Source organism: Salvia hispanica, chromosome 6 (genome assembly GCF_029641045.1).
Source record: "Salvia hispanica isolate PSC_SH4W2 chromosome 6, Shi_PSC_v1, whole genome shotgun sequence".
Lineage (NCBI taxonomy): Eukaryota > Viridiplantae > Streptophyta > Magnoliopsida > Lamiales > Lamiaceae > Salvia > Salvia hispanica.
The window spans coordinates 40,645,315-40,666,463 of record NC_142697.1 but is presented as its reverse complement, the minus strand read 5'-3'; the positions used below and the strand labels follow the sequence as shown (position 1 = coordinate 40,666,463).

The 21,149-nt window shown below is 38.4% G+C and overlaps 4 protein-coding genes across 12 annotated transcripts; 1 reads left to right on the top strand and 3 right to left on the bottom strand.

Moving 5' to 3' along the window:
• The first annotated feature begins 2,558 nt into the window (after positions 1 to 2,558).
• Positions 2,559 to 4,835, top strand: LYK4 (protein kinase family protein / peptidoglycan-binding LysM domain-containing protein). The gene has a single exon (XM_048102457.2). It carries the CDS (start codon positions 2,843 to 2,845, stop codon positions 4,733 to 4,735), a length of 1,893 nt encoding a protein of 630 aa, XP_047958414.1. The 5' UTR covers positions 2,559 to 2,842; the 3' UTR covers positions 4,736 to 4,835.
• On the bottom strand, positions 4,816 to 6,770 carry TLP18.3 (thylakoid lumen 18.3 kDa protein). The gene is made up of 3 exons (XM_048102458.2): positions 6,320 to 6,770; positions 5,403 to 5,595; positions 4,816 to 5,189 (listed from the first exon to the last, which is right to left on the bottom strand). The coding sequence occupies exons 1-3, from the start codon at positions 6,728 to 6,730 to the stop codon at positions 4,942 to 4,944; spliced, it is 852 nt and encodes a 283-aa protein (XP_047958415.1). The 5' UTR covers positions 6,731 to 6,770; the 3' UTR covers positions 4,816 to 4,941.
• A 211-nt stretch (positions 6,771 to 6,981) lies between these two features.
• On the bottom strand, positions 6,982 to 9,519 carry LOC125203941 (dehydrodolichyl diphosphate synthase CPT3-like). 6 transcript variants are annotated; one of them, XM_048102464.2, is made up of 2 exons: positions 9,086 to 9,519; positions 6,982 to 7,987 (listed from the first exon to the last, which is right to left on the bottom strand). In XM_048102464.2, the coding sequence occupies exon 2, from the start codon at positions 7,930 to 7,932 to the stop codon at positions 7,225 to 7,227; it is 708 nt and encodes a 235-aa protein (XP_047958421.1). In that variant the 5' UTR covers positions 7,933 to 7,987; positions 9,086 to 9,519; the 3' UTR covers positions 6,982 to 7,224. The 6 variants fall into 6 exon arrangements, with proteins under 6 accessions (XP_047958421.1, XP_047958416.1, XP_047958419.1 ...); XM_048102459.2 differs by having other exon boundaries at positions 6,982 to 8,095; positions 9,086 to 9,518; XM_048102462.2 differs by having other exon boundaries at positions 6,982 to 7,999; positions 9,086 to 9,518.
• A 5,758-nt stretch (positions 9,520 to 15,277) lies between these two features.
• LOC125207739 (protein DA1-related 1-like) lies at positions 15,278 to 20,214 on the bottom strand. 4 transcript variants are annotated; one of them, XM_048107210.2, is made up of 13 exons: positions 19,843 to 20,214; positions 19,226 to 19,383; positions 19,034 to 19,130; positions 18,483 to 18,852; positions 17,801 to 17,921; positions 17,600 to 17,683; positions 17,201 to 17,320; positions 16,899 to 17,111; positions 16,758 to 16,820; positions 16,560 to 16,675; positions 16,421 to 16,479; positions 15,988 to 16,341; positions 15,278 to 15,685 (listed from the first exon to the last, which is right to left on the bottom strand). In XM_048107210.2, the coding sequence occupies exons 2-12, from the start codon at positions 19,337 to 19,339 to the stop codon at positions 16,010 to 16,012; spliced, it is 1,689 nt and encodes a 562-aa protein (XP_047963167.1). In that variant the 5' UTR covers positions 19,340 to 19,383; positions 19,843 to 20,214; the 3' UTR covers positions 15,278 to 15,685; positions 15,988 to 16,009. The 4 variants fall into 4 exon arrangements, with proteins under 4 accessions (XP_047963167.1, XP_047963166.1, XP_047963165.1 ...); XM_048107209.2 differs by lacking the exon at positions 15,278 to 15,685 and having other exon boundaries at positions 15,744 to 16,341; positions 19,226 to 19,469; XM_048107208.2 differs by lacking the exon at positions 15,278 to 15,685 and having other exon boundaries at positions 15,744 to 16,341; positions 19,226 to 19,376.
• Positions 20,215 to 21,149: the final 935 nt, after the last annotated feature.

Genomic DNA, 21,149 nt, shown 5'->3' with positions numbered 1-21,149 from the left:
TTATAAATGCACTATGACTTTGTTGATTAATTATTAACTTATGAAATATAATAATATAATTTATTATATAATTTATATAATTTATATTATATAATTATATTTTAATTATTAATTATTAATAAATTATTAATTACTATATGAATTATTATAAAATATAGTTATAATTATGATAATTTTAATTATAGTTATTTATTATAGTGAAATTAAGTATGATTTATAATTTTAAATTATTTTTAAAATATTGTAATTAATAATAATAATAATAATAATAATAATAATAATAAACTATACTATATTGCTTAAATATGTAAGAATCCAAAAACTGGGAATAAGAATACCTAAGAAAAGTTAGGATTCAGAATCCTGAAAAGTTGTAGTACTAACTTTCCTTGTTCTCGAATTTATGATTACTTTCCCAATTTGATTAAAAACTGAAACAAACACATGAATTTAAAATTTAAAGAATCAGATTACTTTTCCAGACAGAATTCTGACAACCAAACATGACATTTATGTCATTTCTTCATTTTTCTTCTTATTAAACTGTATCAACTAATTCAAATATATATGAAACCAAATTAAATCATTCACTACCTACCTATTTCCTTTATGTTTTCTTCTTACATGAGTAATAAAGTCACTATTACTTCAATTAAAAGAAAGAAAATAGATATCCTATGAAACCCTAATTATGTTGACCGGTATTCATTCAAACTTGACTTTGGCTTTTATGTAATTCAGTTTTAAGATGTCGTAGAGTTGAATCTCATATCCCATTAAAATTGAAATATTTTTTTTATTGTGTAAAAATAAAATAAATTCCTAAAATGAAAATAACAACATCTTTATTTGTTTTTCTCTTTTCATTAACTCACAAAACAATATTACATAAAGTTCTGTGCCAAAAGTCAAATATTTCATATTTATTGGGACAAAGGGATTACGTTCTTCTTTCAATTCGGCTACAACATAAATCAACAATGTTCATGAGATCGTCTCCCCTCTCAACATACAAAGAGGACACAAATCGCAATCGTTGTATAAAAGGGATGCATGGACGAACTTGTACATAAAGGTTTAGGACACCCTAATGATCTATCATTGATGCCTACCTAACTCAATATACTAAGAAGTGTGCAAAAATAAGCATACCACAACATACGCGATCGAAACATCGTCTCTGGTTCTATCAATTGAGACCATATCTTTCCACTCCTAGCAAATATCCTGGAGTATAGTACTACTAATTTAGTTTTAGTTTGATTTTTTTTTGGAAAAAAAAAAACAAGGACGAAATACATTGCATCATTATTAAGGCATGGATTATGCCGCAAAACCTTTATATATGCGAATTAAAGTATCATATTGTTGTAGTAGCCGAAATAATTTGGACTACCACAATTGTTAGTTTGAAATTTATGATGATAGCACGCGGCGTTGACTAAAGACTTTTACAATTACAGTGTTCTTTTTCGTAGGTTTTTAACTTTCAAATCGAATACTAATTCTAAATGAATCTCTTTATTACAATCACGACTAGTTCTTATTAGACAGCTTATAATCAAGGCCGATTTTATTGTATGCTTCCAAGTTCCATGCATGTTGCACGTCCCTGCCTTCCCTTATCATTATTGTAGTAGTAACATGTAGGCCTGCTTAATCGGTTCTCCGGTTATCGGGTACCCGGAATCGGAACCGGAATTGGAACCGACCGGGTAATTGAGAAACCGGGAACCGGTTTACCGGTTCCGGTTCCGGTACCGGTTCTAATGTTTCTAAAAAGTTCCGGTTCCGGTTCTACCCGGAACCGACCGGTTCTTACTCGGAACCGAATAATAAATCAATTTTAGATTTTCAATTTTAGATTCTAATAATATTATGAATATCAAATATAAATATACTACAAAACTATCCCTAATAAATAATAATACTATAGGATCTTAATCTTACGGTAAGTTTAATCCCTTTGGTTTGATTTGGATATTATTGTTGGTTTGATTTGGATATTGTTAACATTATTACTTGTTTTTTTGTTTTTACTTTTTAGACTTGGTATCATTGATTTGGAATTTTGGATGTTGTCGTTGGTTTTGATTTAGTCGTTTGGATTTTGTTTAAATATTGTTGGAATGTTGGTTTTGGTTGTATACTAGTTATAGTATTTTGTTGTGTTGATTTTATTTTTTAGGTGTTATATTTTTTAGGTATTTATTGAATTATTACTTTTAGGAATTGGAATATTGGATGATAAATATTACTATTATCATGTTGATTTGTATTTTTGTGTGTTTATTTGAAATTTTAGGTATTAACTACTATATTTCTAAATGTTGAATTATTTAAAAAAAATTAAAACGAAAACTATAAATCGGATCCGGTTCGTAACCGGAACCGGCCGGATCCGGTTCCGGTTCTGAGATTCATGAAAATTTGTAACCGGGTACCCGGTCAAACCGGACCGGATAGAACCGGAACCGGTCGGTTAAGCAGCCCTAGTAACATGTTAAAAAAAAAAAAACTAGACAAAAATCTATGTAAATTAGGCTTATTAGCGATTTCCTGAGAATGACATCTCTAAAACTTGAATTCAACTGATATACTATAATATGCACCCTCATCTTGGCTTGTGACATTATTCTATACAACCAACGTCCAATAATTGAAATATTCAACCCTCCAACTTGCTTTCAATAATATTCAACTCTCCAACTCCAACATTTAATACTATAAACTCCAACTTTCTAACATTCCACGAAACCTCCATCTCCACTACCAACAATAAGACCAAACATCTTCATCTCCACATCACAATTCTCATTCATCTCTTCAAGAAAGAAGAAGAATGAATTGGCCTCAATTCATCATCTTCCTAATCTCATGCCTGCCTCTGGCTATGGGGCAGCAGCCATACATCGGCAACCTCATCGAAGATTGCGAAATCAGAGACAACAACAACTCCGCCCTCGGCTACACCTGCAACGGCCTCCGCCCCTCCTGCCAAGCCTACCTCACCTTCCGCGCCCGCCCCCCCTACGACACCCTCGCCTCCATCTCCGCCCTTTTATCCGTAAACGTATCCCAGCTCGCTCAACTCAACTCAATCTCTGAAAACTCTGCCCTAGAAGCCGAGCGCATGGTGCTGGTCCCCATCACATGCTCCTGCTCCGGCCAGCTCTACCAAGCCAACACCTCCTACACTGTCCAGCCCAACGACGGCTACCTTGTCATCGCCAACAACACGTTCCAGGGCCTGTCCACATGCCAAGCCCTCCAAGTCCAGAACGGTTTTGCTGCAAATGCCTTGCAAGTTGGAGCAAGGCTTGGTGTTCCGTTGAGATGTGCGTGTCCGACTCAGGCTCAAGCCGACGATGGGGTCAACTACTTACTGAGCTATGTGTTGCAGTTCGGCCAGTTTGTTGAGGTCATAAGCGAGCTGTTTACCGTTGATACCAGGAGAATTTTGGCAGCGAATAGCATGTTGCAAAATGACCTCGTTTTTCCGTACACCACTCTTCTGGTTCCTCTTGAGAACCCTCCGAATAGTACTCAGGTGACAGCACCTCCTCCGCCACCTCCACCTCCGGCCTCCCCTCCCCCAGATACGGGTGGTGGCTCGTCGAGCAAGACATGGATATATGTAGTGGTTGGCGTTGTTGGAGGGCTTCTTGCTTTGTTTGCTGTGGGGATGGTTTTCTTCCTCCGGAGGAGGAGGCAGAGGAAGGCAGCGGAGGCTGTCGCATCGCCACAGAGGTTTCAATCTGTTGAAAAACCGTTGAAGAAAGAGGCTGATGATGAGTCTGAGGACTTTCTTGAGAGTATTTCTAGCATAGCACAGTCTCTTAAGGTCTACCCTTTCCAGCAGCTGAGAGAGGCAACGGACGATTTCAGCCCGGCTTGTTTGATCAAAGGCTCTGTTTATCGAGGCACCATCAATGGTGATCTTGCTGCCATCAAGAAAATGAGTGGTGGAGATGTCTCCAAAGAAATCACTCTGCTGAACAAGATCAATCACTCCAATCTCATCCGTCTCTCCGGTGTATCCTTCAATGAGGGCAACTGGTATCTTGTCTACGAGTACGCCTCAAATGGGGCGCTCGTGGATTGGCTTCACAACAGGGACGACCAAGGCGTTCTCAGCTGGGATAGAAGACTGCAGATTGCTCTTGATGTGGCTGCTGGTCTGAACTACCTCCATCTCTACACTTCACCTCCGCACATTCACAAGGATCTCAACAGCAGCAACGTCCTCCTTGATGATGAGTTCAGAGCCAAGATCGCGAATTTTGGGCTGGCTAGAGCTGCAGAGGGTCAGGAGGGCCAGTTTGCATTGACAAGGCACATAGTTGGGACGAAGGGCTACATGGCACCCGAGTATTTGGAGAATGGAGTAGTCTCTCCTAAGCTTGATGTGTACTCGTTTGGTGTTATGTTGCTGGAGATTCTCACCGGGAAACAAGTCTCTGAATTGTATGAAGAGGTGGACATGAGGTTACCAGAGGTCTTGGCTCCAGTGCTGTCTGAAGGCGGACAGGAGAAGATAAGCAGCTTGATGGATCCTTTGCTGCTCGGAAACTATCCTTCTAACCTTGTCCTCGTGCTGTTCAGAATGATCGATGGGTGCCTCAAGAAAGATCCGTCTGCTCGCCCAAGCATGGAGGACGTTTTCCAGTCCCTCTCGAGAGTTTCTGGTGAATGGGCAGTTAGCATATCGGAGCCTGGTGCTTCTCCTAGATAAGAAGATGATTCACCCTTTGTTTTTGTTTCCTGCTTGAATTGAACTACATTTATATACACCAAATTTCATTTACATGAAGAGATATAAATTTGTTGATTCATTGCTCTGTGAATCAACTACTCCATATAAACATTTGTACATCATTTATACATTCACTCAACTCTCAAATGGTAATGTTAAAAAATTCCAGTCAGAAAAAATATGGATCACTTCTTAGACACATATGCATAGTATTGCGCCATAGGAACAACAAAAGCAATTACTAGTAAACCTCCAACTACAAGGGTGAATTGGCCGCGTTTCTCATCCGTCTCTTCCCTTGTCTTGAAGTTAGATTCTCTTTTATAGTCTTTAGTCGCTGGACCGCCGGGATCAGGAAGGCCGTCTATGGCAGCCACTAAACGCGAGGCAGAACTATAAACCGCCTCATTATACTTTTCATCTGTAGCTAGGACTGTGAAAACACAAACCAGCACATACTGATCAGATATTGTAGCATCACAAAACACAATTGAAAAGTTGTAGCTAATTTATACATCAAAGTCCTCAAACACAGCAAACAGCTATATACATCAGAGTTTTGAACAAGATAATCGAATCAACACCATACCCCAGGTGAGGCTCATTATACAATGTCCTCCTTAAGAATGGAGAAGTAGGGTATTACCTGGAAGATTGTCAGATACAATGCTATCAAGAATAGAATCACCAACGGCTTTGATGAATTCAGGTCCGCCTGTAACTGCACCTTCCTTTTGACTGGTGATGAGCACTACTATGCCTTTGTTGTTTCCCTCCTCGATCGTTGGATACCATTTTTCTAATACTTGATCAGCGTACTCAAATGCGTCAGCTTTGCTCTACGGGCAAGAAACACAAAATGGTCAGAAAATAATTGATTACGGGACACTCATTTCCAATATCCAACAGCAGAAAAGCAGTTGTAAAATACTGAATTCTCCTCTCCAATTTCATCATCGGGTGAGCATTCAGTTAGTTCAGTTTTCAAATTCAGAAGCTTTTAAACATATCAACTTGTCCAACCAAACTTTTTTCCAAACCAAACTGTGCTCAAACTTCAGTCTTTAGATTATCCGAACTTTTGCGTTGTAGTCCTAATTTCTAATATCAACTACAAATCAATTGCCAAATCAGCCAAAAATCATTCCTTTTCTTGAATCAGCATCACTATCCCCACAAACCAAGTCAAATAACAACCTAATCATAAATTCAACAGCACTCATTGTACTTATTAAGTTGGTTAGGTTTGAGCCAAAGTTTTAGAAGGCGAAACCGAACCAACCAGAATGTGGCAATTGGATTCAGCTCTGCTTAGCTTACTAGCTCATTCACTAATAGCTTCTATCACAATTTTATGATTTCCTCTTAGCTGCTCTAAGTCTCTAACCATGAAAACTTAATTAACTTGGGCAACATTAAATTTCACAAGGATATATCTTTGATTTCAATTTTCATCAAATATAAGGGCTATACATTAATTATCATGAGATGATAGAAGGCAGTAAAAACATAGTCTCATCAAATCTCCATTCAATCAACACACAAAATCACACTTGAACTTACAGTTAGCTTGCGCACAGTGACGATATTGATGTGGAAGCCTTTTCTGGACTCCAAATCCGTCAACAACCTCTTCAAATCCGACTTGGTAACGCGGCTGAGCACGCCGGCATCATCCACGACGTACGATTCCTTCGGAGGGCCATCGTTGAGGACATCAAATTCCGACGCGAGTGCGGCGTCGGTTAGAGCCGGTAAGGAAAAATTGAGGGCCAAAGAAATGGCGAGCGCTGCTAAACCCTGTTGCACATTGGAAATCCAAGCCGCGGGCTTGTAGGCTTGGATCGATTGAAAAGGCTGTTTTCTGAGATTGCAGCAAATGGGTTTGAGGGAGCAGCTGGGTTTGGGATGGAAACGGGGAAAAGGACGAGTCTTTAGAAGAGAGCACGAGTGTGGAGAGAGTATGGTTTCCATGGGAGTTCGAGAAATTTGGGTTGAAGCGTGAGGACGAAGAATTGGAACATTCCGTGGTTATGGGAGTTCAACATTTTTGATTGGTTCATGTTTTTTTGGATATTTATTTTTGATTGGCTGTCTAAATTTGGGGGAGGATAATGTTATTATTTTTTTCTCGGTACAAAATCATAATCCACTTTTCTCAATATATTGCTAACTTCACTGAGCAAGAAATATGGCTGGACATGATTTTTTATAAGGCAAAACAATAGCACAAAAAGGTACTCCATCAGCTATTAATAATATACGTAGAGTAAGAAACAATAACAACCCAGGAATCAAACACCATAATCACTAGTTAGATTAGAGAAAAATACACTAGCATCATAACAATTAACAACAGCATAATTGTACAACAAGATTCGGGTTTCAAGCCAAACCAATTTAACTTCTTTCATCATCTTGGGGAAACGGCAGTGGATTCGCAGCTGAAAGTGCAGAAACCGGCGAATCTAACTCTGTTTCAGCTTAGTTTCCAAAGAAGTGATATTCCTTTGGAAGTCCAAGATTGCTCGGACCAAATGGTAAAACCCAATCTCTGGCCAAAGCGCCCTTGGGGAGTAAAGAAGGGAAGATGCACTCTGCCACAGGAGGAAATTGCTTAGTCGAGTCTCACCGGACGAGCGGATTATAATGTCGGGATCAGGTGCAACTGCCATATACATATGTTTCTCGACATCTGCCACGTCAATATGAGGCTCCTTGCTGTCAGTTTCATTCCCTCCTAGTTCATCCATTTTTACTTTACATGCTTCTTCGACAGAATTTGTTATTTCATCTGTTGATGTGTAGGCAATGCATATTGCAAGCGTGGCCGTCGAGTTATGTGCAGTGGCATTCATAGCTCTTTCAGCAGCGAGCCTGACGGGTTTGCTCAAAAGTTTAAGGTTTCCAATGAAGTGCACTCTCACTCCATACTGGTTGACAATACTCTCTTTCTCAAGCAATGATTCAATCTTTTCCTGTATCAACTGCATAGTGGATTGGACTTCTTCTGGACGTCGTTTGAAGTTTTCAATGCTGAAAGCATAAACTGTAACATACTTGACATTCATCTCATAGCAATACTTCAACATATTCATAAGAGCTGTGAATCCAACCCTATGCCCATCTCCTCCAAGTAAACCTTCCTTCTTGGCGTATCTTCGATTTCCATCCATGATAAATGCCACATGCCTTGGAAGAGAACCAGCAGAAAGAATTGCACAAATACATCTGCGCAGAAAACTACACAAACCTTCAATCAATTGAGTTGCAAGGTTACTACTCTGTTTCTCCATAAACAATTCAAACAGTAGTGGTAGAAGTTGAAGCTAGATTAACCTGAAAACAACAGTAGAAAGATTCATTTTCATCTTTATTATTCAGGTAAACCAAGACTACCATAACTATATCGTGAAGAGACATAGTGGGAGGTAACAAAAGTAAGAGAATAACTTTTTGGTAAGAAAACCAAGAAGACTTTATAAGCTAGAAAAAAAAAAGCAGATTAACATTTTTATGCTTTATGTTATTGGAGATTGTGGCAGCGATCCCGAAGTTTCCATCAAAGGGTGCATAAAGTGGGATGAATATGGTAACCGATGGTATCTAATTTTAAATTTATTGAAACTCTTCATGGCGTCACAATCATTACTCTGAAAACAGGAACAGCACAATCAATCTTAACTTCTTAATGAAGCATTTCTAACATAAGTACAGGCTGTAAGCAGTAAAAGAACCATTAATACAGTGGATCTCCAACTAACTACAGCTGATAAAATTTTCCACCAGCAGCTAACCTAATAGAAATTGACACGAAAAACTCCATCTTATCAACGAGAAACATATAAAAATCAAAGATTGCCTAGTGTCATGAAGTGTTAGCATTATCACTATCAACACCGTCAACGTCAACATCAACATCAACATCAATGTATTGAGAATCAAGTCATCAAAATCAGACCTTTGCATATTTAAGAGCTTCATAATTCATCGGATTCAACCAAGTGTCAAGTATGGAAAATGTAAAAGATAAAGAAAGAAGAAGAAAAATCTTTACATCGTGGTCCTTATTTGTTTGATTTGTCCCCACAAATAGAGAATAGACCCTTTACCAATTGAGATTTATTAGAACAACAATAAATTCATGATAACTTGAAACCAATCTGAAGTCAAGCACACAAATATTGGCTCACTCCACATCAGACAAACTAATCTGCCAACGTGCCAGGATTGAAGGACTTAACAGACTGCAATTTCACAACTAAAACAATGTACTTCACTCAGTAATAAGAAAGCATAACACATGCGATGATTAAAGTAAGGGATTACCGTATGGTTTTGAATTTGGGGGAAAATGCTTGGGCAGTGGCGGTTTGAGGAAGATGAATCTGCAACTGCGGCCAAAGCGACGATCACTCCCTTCAATTTATTTGAGCCCAATAATTTTGAGAGAGATCATGAGCAAGCGAATTGTACTAGGGTTATATAACTTGAATAAAATAATCAGAGTGAAGGGGTGTATGGTGCGGACCAGTTGTGACAGGGACGGTAAAGGCACTACAACATTACTTGTTCTTAAAATATGTTTATTTCTAAAATTCGAGAATTTAAGTTCTTCTAAAAATATTCAACCTATCATTTTTTTTCTTTTTCCTTTTTTGCTATATTAAAAATGTTAGGCATATATATTGCCAGGCTAGAGAAATACGATTAGAGAGGGAAAAGAACTGTAGCAAAACGCAAACCTACTTTTATCTTCCAAAATTTGCAATTAAATCCTTCCCTTCGTTTATATTTGAAGATGGTTACCTGGATATGGTGAAAGCTCTGCTTCAACGGATGGGAAGGAGGCACATGTTTTCTAGATTTATTACCTATTTAAATGAGCTTCAAGTAATGGTTATTGGGCTAAATAATTTATAGAGACTAGTATATTTTATTGATTTTTTTTTAAATAAATTAAGTTTGTCTAATTTTGATTGAGGATATATACATTTTCCTTACGTTGGTCTAATTTAATAGAGTAGTACTCCATATCAGTACTTCAATACACGTCATTTTTTAACTTAAGTGATGATATTTTTATATTTTTCAATTTTAACATGGAGTATTAACTTTTACGTAATTTTAATCAATTATAATTTATTTTAGATAAATTATTATTAATTATTTTTTCTTCATAATTATATATAGCGTGATATTCTTTAAATATAAGTAAAATAAATTAAATAATAGTATGATATTTAATAATTAAACAAAGTAGTTCTAAAGTGAAAATTACATTGACATAAAAATAAAATAAAAGACGAATAACAAATTATAATAACAAAATAAAAAATCAAATATGAGCAAATCTTATTAAATTATTGATAAAAGTGTTGTAGGGCTAATGTATAATTTAAATAAATAAATAGATAAGATTGAAAAAGTATAAAAAATAAGTGAATTTAGAATATTCTTTTGATTTTGAGTTTGGTGCATATGATTTGCGTAAAATTACTATTTGATGTGACGTGTATTAAAAAATGAGTTTAAGTTCGATGTAAATGGCTGAAGATGGCCTTAGTTGTGAATAGTTTAGAAGATTAGTCCATGCTTGAACAATTGGTTGAATAGCAATTAAATGACATGGTACGTGTCCCAGAATTAGTCCCCTTGCGTTTTTTAAAATATTCTCTCCTTTTACGAGATGATCTCATTCTCTATATAATACTAACACTTTTCCTTCTATTCAACTTAGAATTAAAATCTACGTCGTTCTCAAATTACATATTTGTATGGGACAAGAGTATAAATATATATGCTTAAAAACAACAAGCTCATACATTTCCTTTCTTGAGACCGAAAACCCCGTCTCATAGATGAACCATGGAGCTCAATCATAGTAGCGTGATTTGCGCACCTAGTGGCTCAATTGCTGGCCCTCTAGTTTAGTAGAGGATCGTTCTCGGTTCGCTTTGTCGAGCCAGTGTGGTCAAGCGGCTTTCTGGCAAAAATAACTAGTGGTGTATGCCTTGAAAAGTAGGAATACATCTTACCTTTGAGATAAAACTGAAGGTTTGATAATGGCGATTAAGAACAAAACAGAATGAAATGAACACCGGGAATTTACGTGGTTCAACGTAAGTCTACATCCACGGAAGAACAAGCACACACAATCTTTATTTCGACCTTGGTGAATACTGGATGTTACAACTGGAAACGAAAAGAACACTAAAAGAATCTAAAACAAGAAACCAACAATCGCAGGCTGATTCTTCGCAGCTAAGATGAACTCTCAAGGATCGATTTAGCTGATCTATTTTCTCTTGCGAACTGAACTCTTCTCTCTTTCTCCCTTTCTGTTTTGTATTGGATAATAATCGGATCCAGCAATCCACGGCCCCGATTGAATCTTATCTCTCTGCGAATGTCAGCCGTTGGATCAAATCATTTAACTCAATACTCCACATATTTGTTGGTCTCAGGTTCGATTCATTTTGAGGCCACCAAAACCCAACATCCTCCACCTTGGACTCGAAATGATCATGAGCTGCTTTTCTTCTACATCACTCCACCGTAATCAGAAACCACTCCTACCAGTTTCAGGCAATGCCTGAACTTTGCAACTGGTAGAGCTTTAGTGAGGCTATCTGTTGCGTTATCCTCTGTCCCAATTTTCTCAACTTTGATCTCTCTTTGCTCAATGATGTCCCTTATGAAATGGAGCCTTATATCGATGTGCTTACTCCTTTCATGAAAAACTTGGTGCTTAGCAAGATAGATCGCACTCATGCTATCACACAACACTGTTACTGATTTCTGAGCAAAGCCGAAGTCTCCCGTGATCCCTTTCAACCAAACTGCTTCTTTAATGGCTTCCGTGAGGGCAATGTACTCAGCCTCCGTTGTAGACAAAGCCACCACGGATTGTAATGAAGATTTCCAACTTACTGCTCCTCCAAACATTCTGAATATGTAGCCACTTTGTGATTTTCTGGTGTCTAAGTTGGAGGCATAGTCAGAATCGCAATAGCCAATCAGTGGTTCCTCACATTCACCTTTGAATCTCTTGTACAAAATTCCTACATCCTTGGATCCCTTCATGTATTTCAACATCCACTTTAGGGCCAGCCAGTGCTCCTTCCCCGGCTCCTTCATAATGCTGATAGCATGTTATAGGTCGGGCCGCGTGCAGATCATGCTATACATTATACTTTCAATGATGTTTGAGTAAGGAATCAAACTCATTTCCATCATATCTTCATCATTTTTAGGCCTCTGTTCCACAGTCAGCTTGAAATGTTGTGCAAGAGGCACTGATTTTTCTGATGAATCTTGCATCTTGAACCTGCTGATTACTCTTCTTATGTAGTCAGCCTGCTTGAGCCTCAACTCTCCCTTCTTCCTATCCCTTGAGATATCCATGCCCAAGATCCTCTTGGCTTCACCAAGATCTTTCATTTCAAACTTGTGCCCCAATTTTTCTTTAATGCTTCTGACTAGGGACAAGTCTGATGCTGCAACGAGCATATCATCAACGTATAGGACCAGATATGCAACTGCAGCTCCATCCTTGATCATAATATAAACACAATTGTCATATGCTGAGTTCTGGAAACCAATCTCTGCCAAATATGAATCAAATTTCCTATACCATTGTCTGCTACTTTGCTTCAATCTATATATACTTCTTTTCAACAAACAAACTTTATCTTCCTGCCCTTTTACTTTGAAACCTTCCGGCTGTTCCATGTATATAGTTTCCTCCAACTCGCCATTGATGAATGTTGTTTTTACATCAAGCTCATGCAATTCCCAATTCAAGTGATTCACAACAGCTAGCATAATTCTTATATAACTATGTTTAACAACCAGAGAGAATACCTCTTTGTAGTCAATACCTTCTTGTTGAGTGTATCCTTTTGCTACTAAACGAGCTTTGAATCTGATCCCATCCACAGCAGCTTCTTCAATCTTTTTCTTAAAAATCCACTTACACCCTACTGATTTCTGGTGTTCAGATCTATCCACTAAAATCCAAGTTCCATTTCTTAGCAAAGAATTAATTTCCTCTTCCATGACCTTGATCCATTTGGCTTTTTCAGCACTATTCATCGCTTCCTTGAAGTTTCCAGGTTCATCAAACAAGATTTTCTCAACCACACACAAAGCATAAAACACCATCTCATAATCTGAATACTTTTCTGGCAGTTTGATCTCTCTTCTTGGTCTATCTCGGGCCAGCCTGTAAGAACCAGCAGATTTCTGACCATTTGAAGACATTTGTGGGTCTCCAGTGTCTGATCTAGTAGGGGAGTTCTGACTCAGATCATTTGCTTCCTTATCTGGAGGCTCCACCTCCATTTCAGATTCCTCTGCAGCCCTCGTTAGTTTAGCATCAACATATGGCATCTTGGATTCATCAAAAACCACATCCCTGCTCACTATAACCTTTTGAGATTCCTGACACCATAGTCTATAGCCCTTAACACCATCTTGATATCCCAGAAATATACATTTTACAGCTCTTGTATCAAGTTTCCCTCTTCTGACATATGCATAGGCTCTACATCCAAAAGGTTTGAGCCTACAAAAATTTGGTTTCTCTCCATACCATCTCTGATCAGGTATAGCAAAATCTATAGCAGATGAAGGGCACTTGTTGATCATTTTTGCAGCAGTTAGGACTGTCTCCCCCCAAAATTTCTTAGGCATTGCAGATGACAGCAACATACATCTTACTCGCTCTAAGATAGTTCTGTTCATTCTTTCCGCTACGCCGTTTTGCTGTGGGTTCCTGGGCACTGTCTTCTGTCGTTTAATCCCCCTATCTTTGCAAAACTGATCAAAATCCGCAGATAGAAACTCAAGTCCATTGTCTGTTCTAAGACACTTGAGTGTGGAGTTCTTTTGCTTCTCAACTTCTGTGTGCCATTCCTTGAAATATCTGAAGGCCTCTGACTTCTCCCTGAGTACATACACCCACAATTTCCTAGAGAAGTCATCAATCACAGACATGAAGTACCTTCCTCTACCTAGACTTTGTGGCTCTGTTGGTCCCCATAAATCACTATGGGCATAATCTAATGGGAGTTTGGATGTGTGCTTTCCCTTTGGAAAAGGTAATTTCTTTCCCTTCCCCATAATGCAATCTTCACACTTCTTAATAGACTCTATCCCCTGACTTTGAATGAGACCTTGTGACTGCAGCAGCTTAAGCCCCAGCCTTTTATGCCATAATTCTGCCTCATCCCTCACTGCCACATTTGCTTCCCCTACTAGAACCTCTGCATCAACATAATAAAAACTTCTATTCTGGACTGCTGTCAACAAAACCTTAGAGTTTCTGTAAATTTGCAAATCTCCATTTAAAGATCTGAATTCACAGCCCTTAGATTGTAGAACTCCCAGGGATATCAAGTTTCTTTTTATTTCAGAGATCAACCTTACATCACTCAAGTTTATAATAGATCCATTCTGCATCCTTAACTTGATATTTCCAACTCCCTGAACTAAGCAAACTTGATTATTTCCCAACAAAACAGAACCCTCTGATGGCCTTATCTGATCAAACCATTCTTTGTGAGAGCAAATGTGAAAACTACAGCCAGAATCTACTATCCATCTACCCCCTATGTCATTTTCCATGACATTCAAGGCATGCACTTCCTCTGTTTCTTGGACAACGTCGGATGACCCTTGACCTTGAGCTTCCTCTTCCAAGAGTAGCAATTCTTTTTGAGATGCTCGGGTTTCTTACAATAATGGCAGGACCTCGTTTCTTTCTTTTTATCATTTTCTTTTGCTTTCTGAGGTTGAAACTTGGGAGCTTTGCCCTTTCCTTTTTGCTTAAACTTCTTGATGTTGAGCACATCCCCAGAACCTCCCTGAGAACTTTCTGACTTCTGCAGATCCTTCGACTTCAACGCAGATTGCACTTCAATAAGACTAATGGCCTCCTTCCGTCCATATAGCATAGCATCTCTCAGATGCTCAAAAGATTTTAGAAGGACATTTAACAAGGCTATAGCCATATCTTCCTCCTCCATTTTGGCATCAACATTCTCAAGATCATCCAATATTTTGTTAAACTGATCCAATTGATCCCCAATAGCTCTATCATCAGTAAATTTATATGAGTAAAGTCGTTGTTTGAGGTATAACTTGTTAGCGAGGGATTTTGCCAAGTACAGCTCATCGAGCTTCTTCCAGATTTCCGCAGCTGATTTTTCCCTCGCAACTTCCCTCAACACCTTATCATCAAGATTCAAGATGATTACGCTCCTTGCTTTCTTCAAGATCTCCGATTGCTTTTCAGCCGGCTTCTCCGCTAGCTTGGTCGAATCGAGCGCATCATCCAACCCTTGATGCGTGAGCAGAGCTTCCATTTTCACCTTCCACAAGCCGAAATCGTTCCTACCATTGAATTTCTCAGTCTCGTACCGCGCCATCGCCATCCTTCGATTCCCACAGACGGCGCCAATTGAAGGTTTGATAATGGCGATTAAGAACAAAACAGAATGAAATGAACACCGGGAATTTACGTGGTTCGACGTAAGTCTACATCCACGGAAGAACGAGCACACACAGTCTTTATTTCGACCTTGGTGAATACTGAATGTTACAACTGGAAACGAAAAGAACACTACAAGAATCTAGAACAAGAAACCAACAATCGCAGGCTGATTCTTCGAAGCTAAGATGAACTCTCAAGGATCGATTTAGCTGATCTATTTTCTCTTGCGAACTGAACTCTTCTCTCTTTCCCCCTTTCTGTTTTGTATTGGATAATAATCAGATCCAACAATCCACGGCCCAGATTGAATCTTATCTCTCCGCGAATGTCGGCCGTTGGATCAAATCATTTAACTCAATACTCCACATATCTGTTGGTCTCAGGTTCGATTCATTTTGAGGCCACCAAAACCCAACAAAAACATGATATTCCTGCAAAAACCACTTTTACTCCTTCCACCATAGCATTAGGGAACTATAAGGACCAAACTAAAATATGAATACCAACATTCAATAATAACTTCCAATAGATTCTCATACAGTAACAATTATTTAAGGATACATGCACAAATAATTATTTTGGCACAATTACATTTGGTGGCTTATTTTTCCTTTCCTTGTATTCTATAGCGCTTGTAAGTTAAAAAAAAAAGTAGTAGTTAAAAGTCATTTGTTTCTTGGCATCCATTATGCAAGACAGATACATATACAGATATAGAACAAGAATTCCCTACCAAATGGAGCTCAGCTATCCAGTTAACAAGGAAAACTCTCGGTGAGCCGAATGTGATCGAGAGTGCTCCTCAGCCCATATTTGAGCACCGCCTTGTTGCCTTCCCTGAAACCGCCTCCGTATGCTTCTGAACTGTCTGATTCTATTTGGTGTTTGAAGAACTCGCCAAGTTTTTTCTCGAAGTCAGACCTCTTCCCCTTCTTCGAAGAGCCAGATGAGGATGCTGAGGTTGAGGGAGCAGATGATGACGAAGCTGCATTGCTACCAGAGCCAGCAATGATCTCTGAATCCAACCACATGTGAGCTAGCACTTGGCAGATACCTTCTTCAACTTCTGGACTTAGATTCGGATAACCTGAAACGGGACTTGGTTAAGAAGTTGTAGACATGTATTGCAGCAAGAGAAATCTTCAGTTCAAATAGTGAAAATTTACCTCTAAGACGAAGCCAAGCATGCATCATTTCGTGAGCCAGGATCGACCCCGTCAGTAACCTACAGGCACAGGTTAGTTATGGTGAGGATCCAAAGGCGGAAGATGAGGTATAATATGTATAGAATTTAAGTGACTCTACCTTGGCAGACCATACAAAATGAGAATTGCTGTTACTTCACATTTTCGAACGAGCTTGTAAGGCTCAGGGAACATGCCTGTTATCCGATGTCCTCCTATTTTGGGTCGCCTCAGTATCTGCGAATTTAAGGGTGGAAAGTTAATAAAGGAAATATTCTCCCTATGTTTTTTAGTTCGCTTTGAAGATTTGCTCATATACCGTGTTGACAGTTTGCTCTTCTGACAGGCAAAGGCCTCTCGTCTCCGGCATGAAGTGATGACCCTGGCGACGGAATAAATATTACTAAATCAGCCCCTTTGCAGAGGTAAAACTACTATGCTTACACAGAGTAGAACGTACAGTTTTCTCTCCTTCCATGGCTTCATTCAGTGCTTGTCTCTCAACCAAGAGTAATGGCACTTGCTGCTCCACTTTCATCATTAAACCTTCGTAAAATTCTTGTATTTCGAGGTAAAGTGGTTGGCACTCATGTGTATCCATTATTGATGAGTCTAAACACTCGAGACAGAGCTTCCTTCCATCCTCAAGAACTAGATATCTGGCATCTACAGGCTGCATTACCACAATCCCGTTAAATAGGTAAACAATAGTAAGACATATATTTCGGGTTCCAGAAGAAAAAGATTATTCATACTGCTCACCTCCATTCTTTCACAGCTACAGCAGCGGGGTGTTCCATCGTGTTCATGTGAAGGGCAGTACTTCTGATGCCAGAAAGGATGAGCTCTGTACTCTATAAGTCCAGCAGCATTCGTGGGAATCTACATAGATGGAAAATGAGAATTAACCAAAGCTCTCAAGTTTTACAACAAATATAACTCAGGTCTAAACCATTCAAACAATAGGAAACTAGTGAGCTAATGTAATTGTTGAGACCTATGTTTCTTGTCCGCTATCGACTTGGTAATGATCTTATCCCTTTTATATCAGCTTGGATAACTCTCTCCCTCGCCTTTCAAGGAGGCGACTGGCTCATTTTTACAGTAATAAAAAATGTATGTGCCAAACATAATATACCGCAATGGAATATGAACACTTACAAAATTCTTGCAAACATCACATTTGGGGTGGTGCATGTCCTTGTAGCAAGATTTATGGAAAGGATGATTATCAGACATGGAAAACTGAAACAGAATCCGAGAAGAAGTCAGTTCACAAGATTATTGGTCCTATCAAGTAATATCAAAGAGGCATCTACAAAGTCAGAAAGTGAAACCAGTATTTTCTGAACAGTTCAGCACCTCATAATCAGATATTGCTTGGTTGCAAGCATGACAACAGAAACATTCTGGATGCCAAACAGCTCCCATGCAACTCAAGTATCTTCCATGGCCAATTTCACTACTGCAACCAGCACAGATTCTACGCAAGAAGAATAAGCCAGGTACATTAAAAGAATTAGTAGTCTTTATGGAAAGAATAGCCGACTCATACAATGCACATTGAATAACAAGTCCTAACAACACATTCATTTCCATTTTTCAACATTTCATATGAAACTGCTAACTTTTTTCGAGCCACTAGCATGAGAGACCCATAAAAGTGTCCAAGACACAATAGCTTGCCTGGTCGTACTTGAAATGTGAATTATGTCTTAAATCAATTAAAGGAGGTTGATATAATCCAAGAGACAGAGAAGGAGTACAACCTCAAAATAGTATACATGAAGTTTCATTACTGAATATAGCTACTTGGAGTAACGATTAATGACTTTGCTAATGTACTTGGAAACCTTCTTAAAATTTGCATAAAAATAGTATTACAGGTATATGAATGGAAATGTTGCCACTTTGCATAAATAGCCTAGCCAGAACTTCGAAGAATATGTTTCATCAATCCATCTGATAGGTTGAAACAATTCTGGAAATTTTGACTGAAACATAAAGAGAGCTGAAAATGAAATATTAATGGGAAATGTAATACCTGTATCCTGAAGGATAGTAGAATGGAGAAGGTGGTACAAAACTTCCATAATCAAATTGAGGTGACCGAGTTGGAGGTGGTTGAGGTGGAGGTGATTGGTGTGGAGGTGATTGAGGTGAAGGTGATCGAGGAGAGAGTGGTTGAGGTGAAGGTGATCGAGGAGAAGGAGGTTGAGGTGAAGGTGATCGTGGGGGAGGTGATTGAGGTGAACGTGATCGAGGAGGAGGCGATTGAGGTGAACGTGATCGAGGGGGAGGTGATTGAGGAGATGGTGATTGGGGTGGAGATGATTGAGGGGAGGATTCGACATTCCAACTTTCTTGCAGAGCCTTAGCAAGCTGCTCATCTTCGTCCAACTGAGAATCACTATCTGAATCATTCAGGATTTTGAGTAAGTTACCAAGCTTACTCTATAATCACAAAGATATCATAGAGCTGATAACAAAGATATCACAATTATAAATTACAAATTTTTCATTTGTTCATAATCACATAAAGATATCAGAAGAGAAGCCCAAAAACAAGAAACAAGTTGCAGCCACTTGACTTACCTACAACTTTTTTTCCTTTCTCTTTGCCATCCACTTCAGCAATTGAAAGTGCAATAGCTCTATCAAGTTCTTCCTTATCGAAATCTGACAATTGATCCTACATTAGGAATCAACGCAGAAAATGATGAAAACATCAGCAATGCAGATGAAGATGAATCAAGAACAATACAGGACAAGTAAAGGGGAGATTACCGCTGAAATCGGAGGTCCTTCCCAGATTGTATCATCTTCATATTTCCCATGATATTGCCCTTTTGAGATTCGGTGGCTGGGGCCTTTAAGGATCTTGGTTAGCCAGCCCATCATGAATTCTGCTATCTGCTTTCGCCTCGACACTTATGTACTGCAGACTAGCAATGGATTTCAAAGCTTCTCAGGCAGCAAACTAGTTATCTTCAATCATTATACAATCCAAGAATCCGAACTCTATTCTCAGCTAAATCAACATATGAATCAAGATCAAACAATCACCATTCAACTCAAGATTCACTGTGGCATTGATTAACAGTAGCACAAATTTAAAATTCCATAAATCAAGTTCCAACTTTCTTAAAGCAAATACACCAATTATATTCCTATACTCAGCAGAAGGCCTTCCCTCTGAACCCAACATAATCACAACACGCCCATCAGCCAAGCTTCTAAAACAATCCAGCAACTCCACTAACATCAAAACCCATTTCCCAATCAATTCATCAAAAATGGAAAAAGGTATAATCTTTCAAGGTGCCTCGTCTGTTCAAATCTATCAATGATAAAAACTTCCACACAACACACCAAGAAGCACAGCAAGAAAGAGATGGATTTACCAGAAACAGATGAAGAGTCTGCAGGATTTGGAAGAATCGGATGAGACCCAGATCATCAAATTTGGGTTTGGGGGACGAAAGCATAGTCACCAACAACAACAAGAGTCATAAGAGCTGACAAAAAGGATACTCCATTTCCACACATCACAATATGCGTGTGACAAAATCACCCAATCTAAGCGAGCTGATTTTATGATGGGCTACAAACCACAAGAAAAGAAAGCACTCTACAACCAAGTGGATACCTAACAACTACTACTACTTGAATTCTAAGCAAACATATGCCAAAATTTTGGCTTTCTTTCAGCCACCGTAGTTTTGGAGCTTTCTCATTGGTTTAAGCTAACGTTTAAATCTGGGCTACTCACTTACTTTCTACTACTAGTGATTTTAAATCCAATAGTATCTAGCTTTGGACTAGGGATGTCCAATAAGATATCGTGTATCGGCTATTGGGTATTACCCGATCTAATCTGAAAATTCGGGTATTCATTTTTTTGAAACTATTGAGTATCGAGTTACCCGAACCAGTATCGGGTATAATTCGATTACCCGATTTAAATTAACATACCTAAAATTTTAGTATTACTATTTAATTAGATTTTCATTCCATTTTCCATCTTTCACTCCATGAATCAACCATGGACACTCTTCCTAATTCACACATTACAAATTTATAACTAAATCATAATTAAAAGTATGCATGAGAGACGCAAAGCATTGATGTGTTTAGGCTTTAGAGCAAAGAAACAAAGTCTAGCTAAGGGAATTGCTGAAGACGATTATTTCTTATTAGGCCTTGTTGTTCACATTCAATTATTTGTGTAGTATATGTTGACTAACCTATCAATCATATTTATAGCTCAAGAACATATCATTAATGCTGTGATTAAGGGTTCGTGATAAGACTCATACCTAACAATTCGGTTTTTAATCAGTATAAGTTGTTGAATCATCGAAACCCACTCCCATATTTTTTTTCTTTTTGTGGTGGTGGAAAAGAGCTCTCATTTTAGATGTTTTGGTTTTCCAAAATGTGTAGCAATCTAAGTTTGTTTCTCAAAAAAATCATGGTAGTAAGAGTAGTAAATAGAGAAATTAATCAAAATATATTCCGAAACATGTGCGAAGATATAAAAAATAGAGGAGCAAAGACAGTACCTTGATTAAATATGATGTCCAATGGGCTGAATGTGTAGGCCAATAAGGGCCCAATATCTCAACCATGGGCTTGGTAAGGGAGTTTCAAATTTTCGTATTGCATGGAAAGAGAAACTGAATTAATCAGATTATAGGGTGTAGAAACA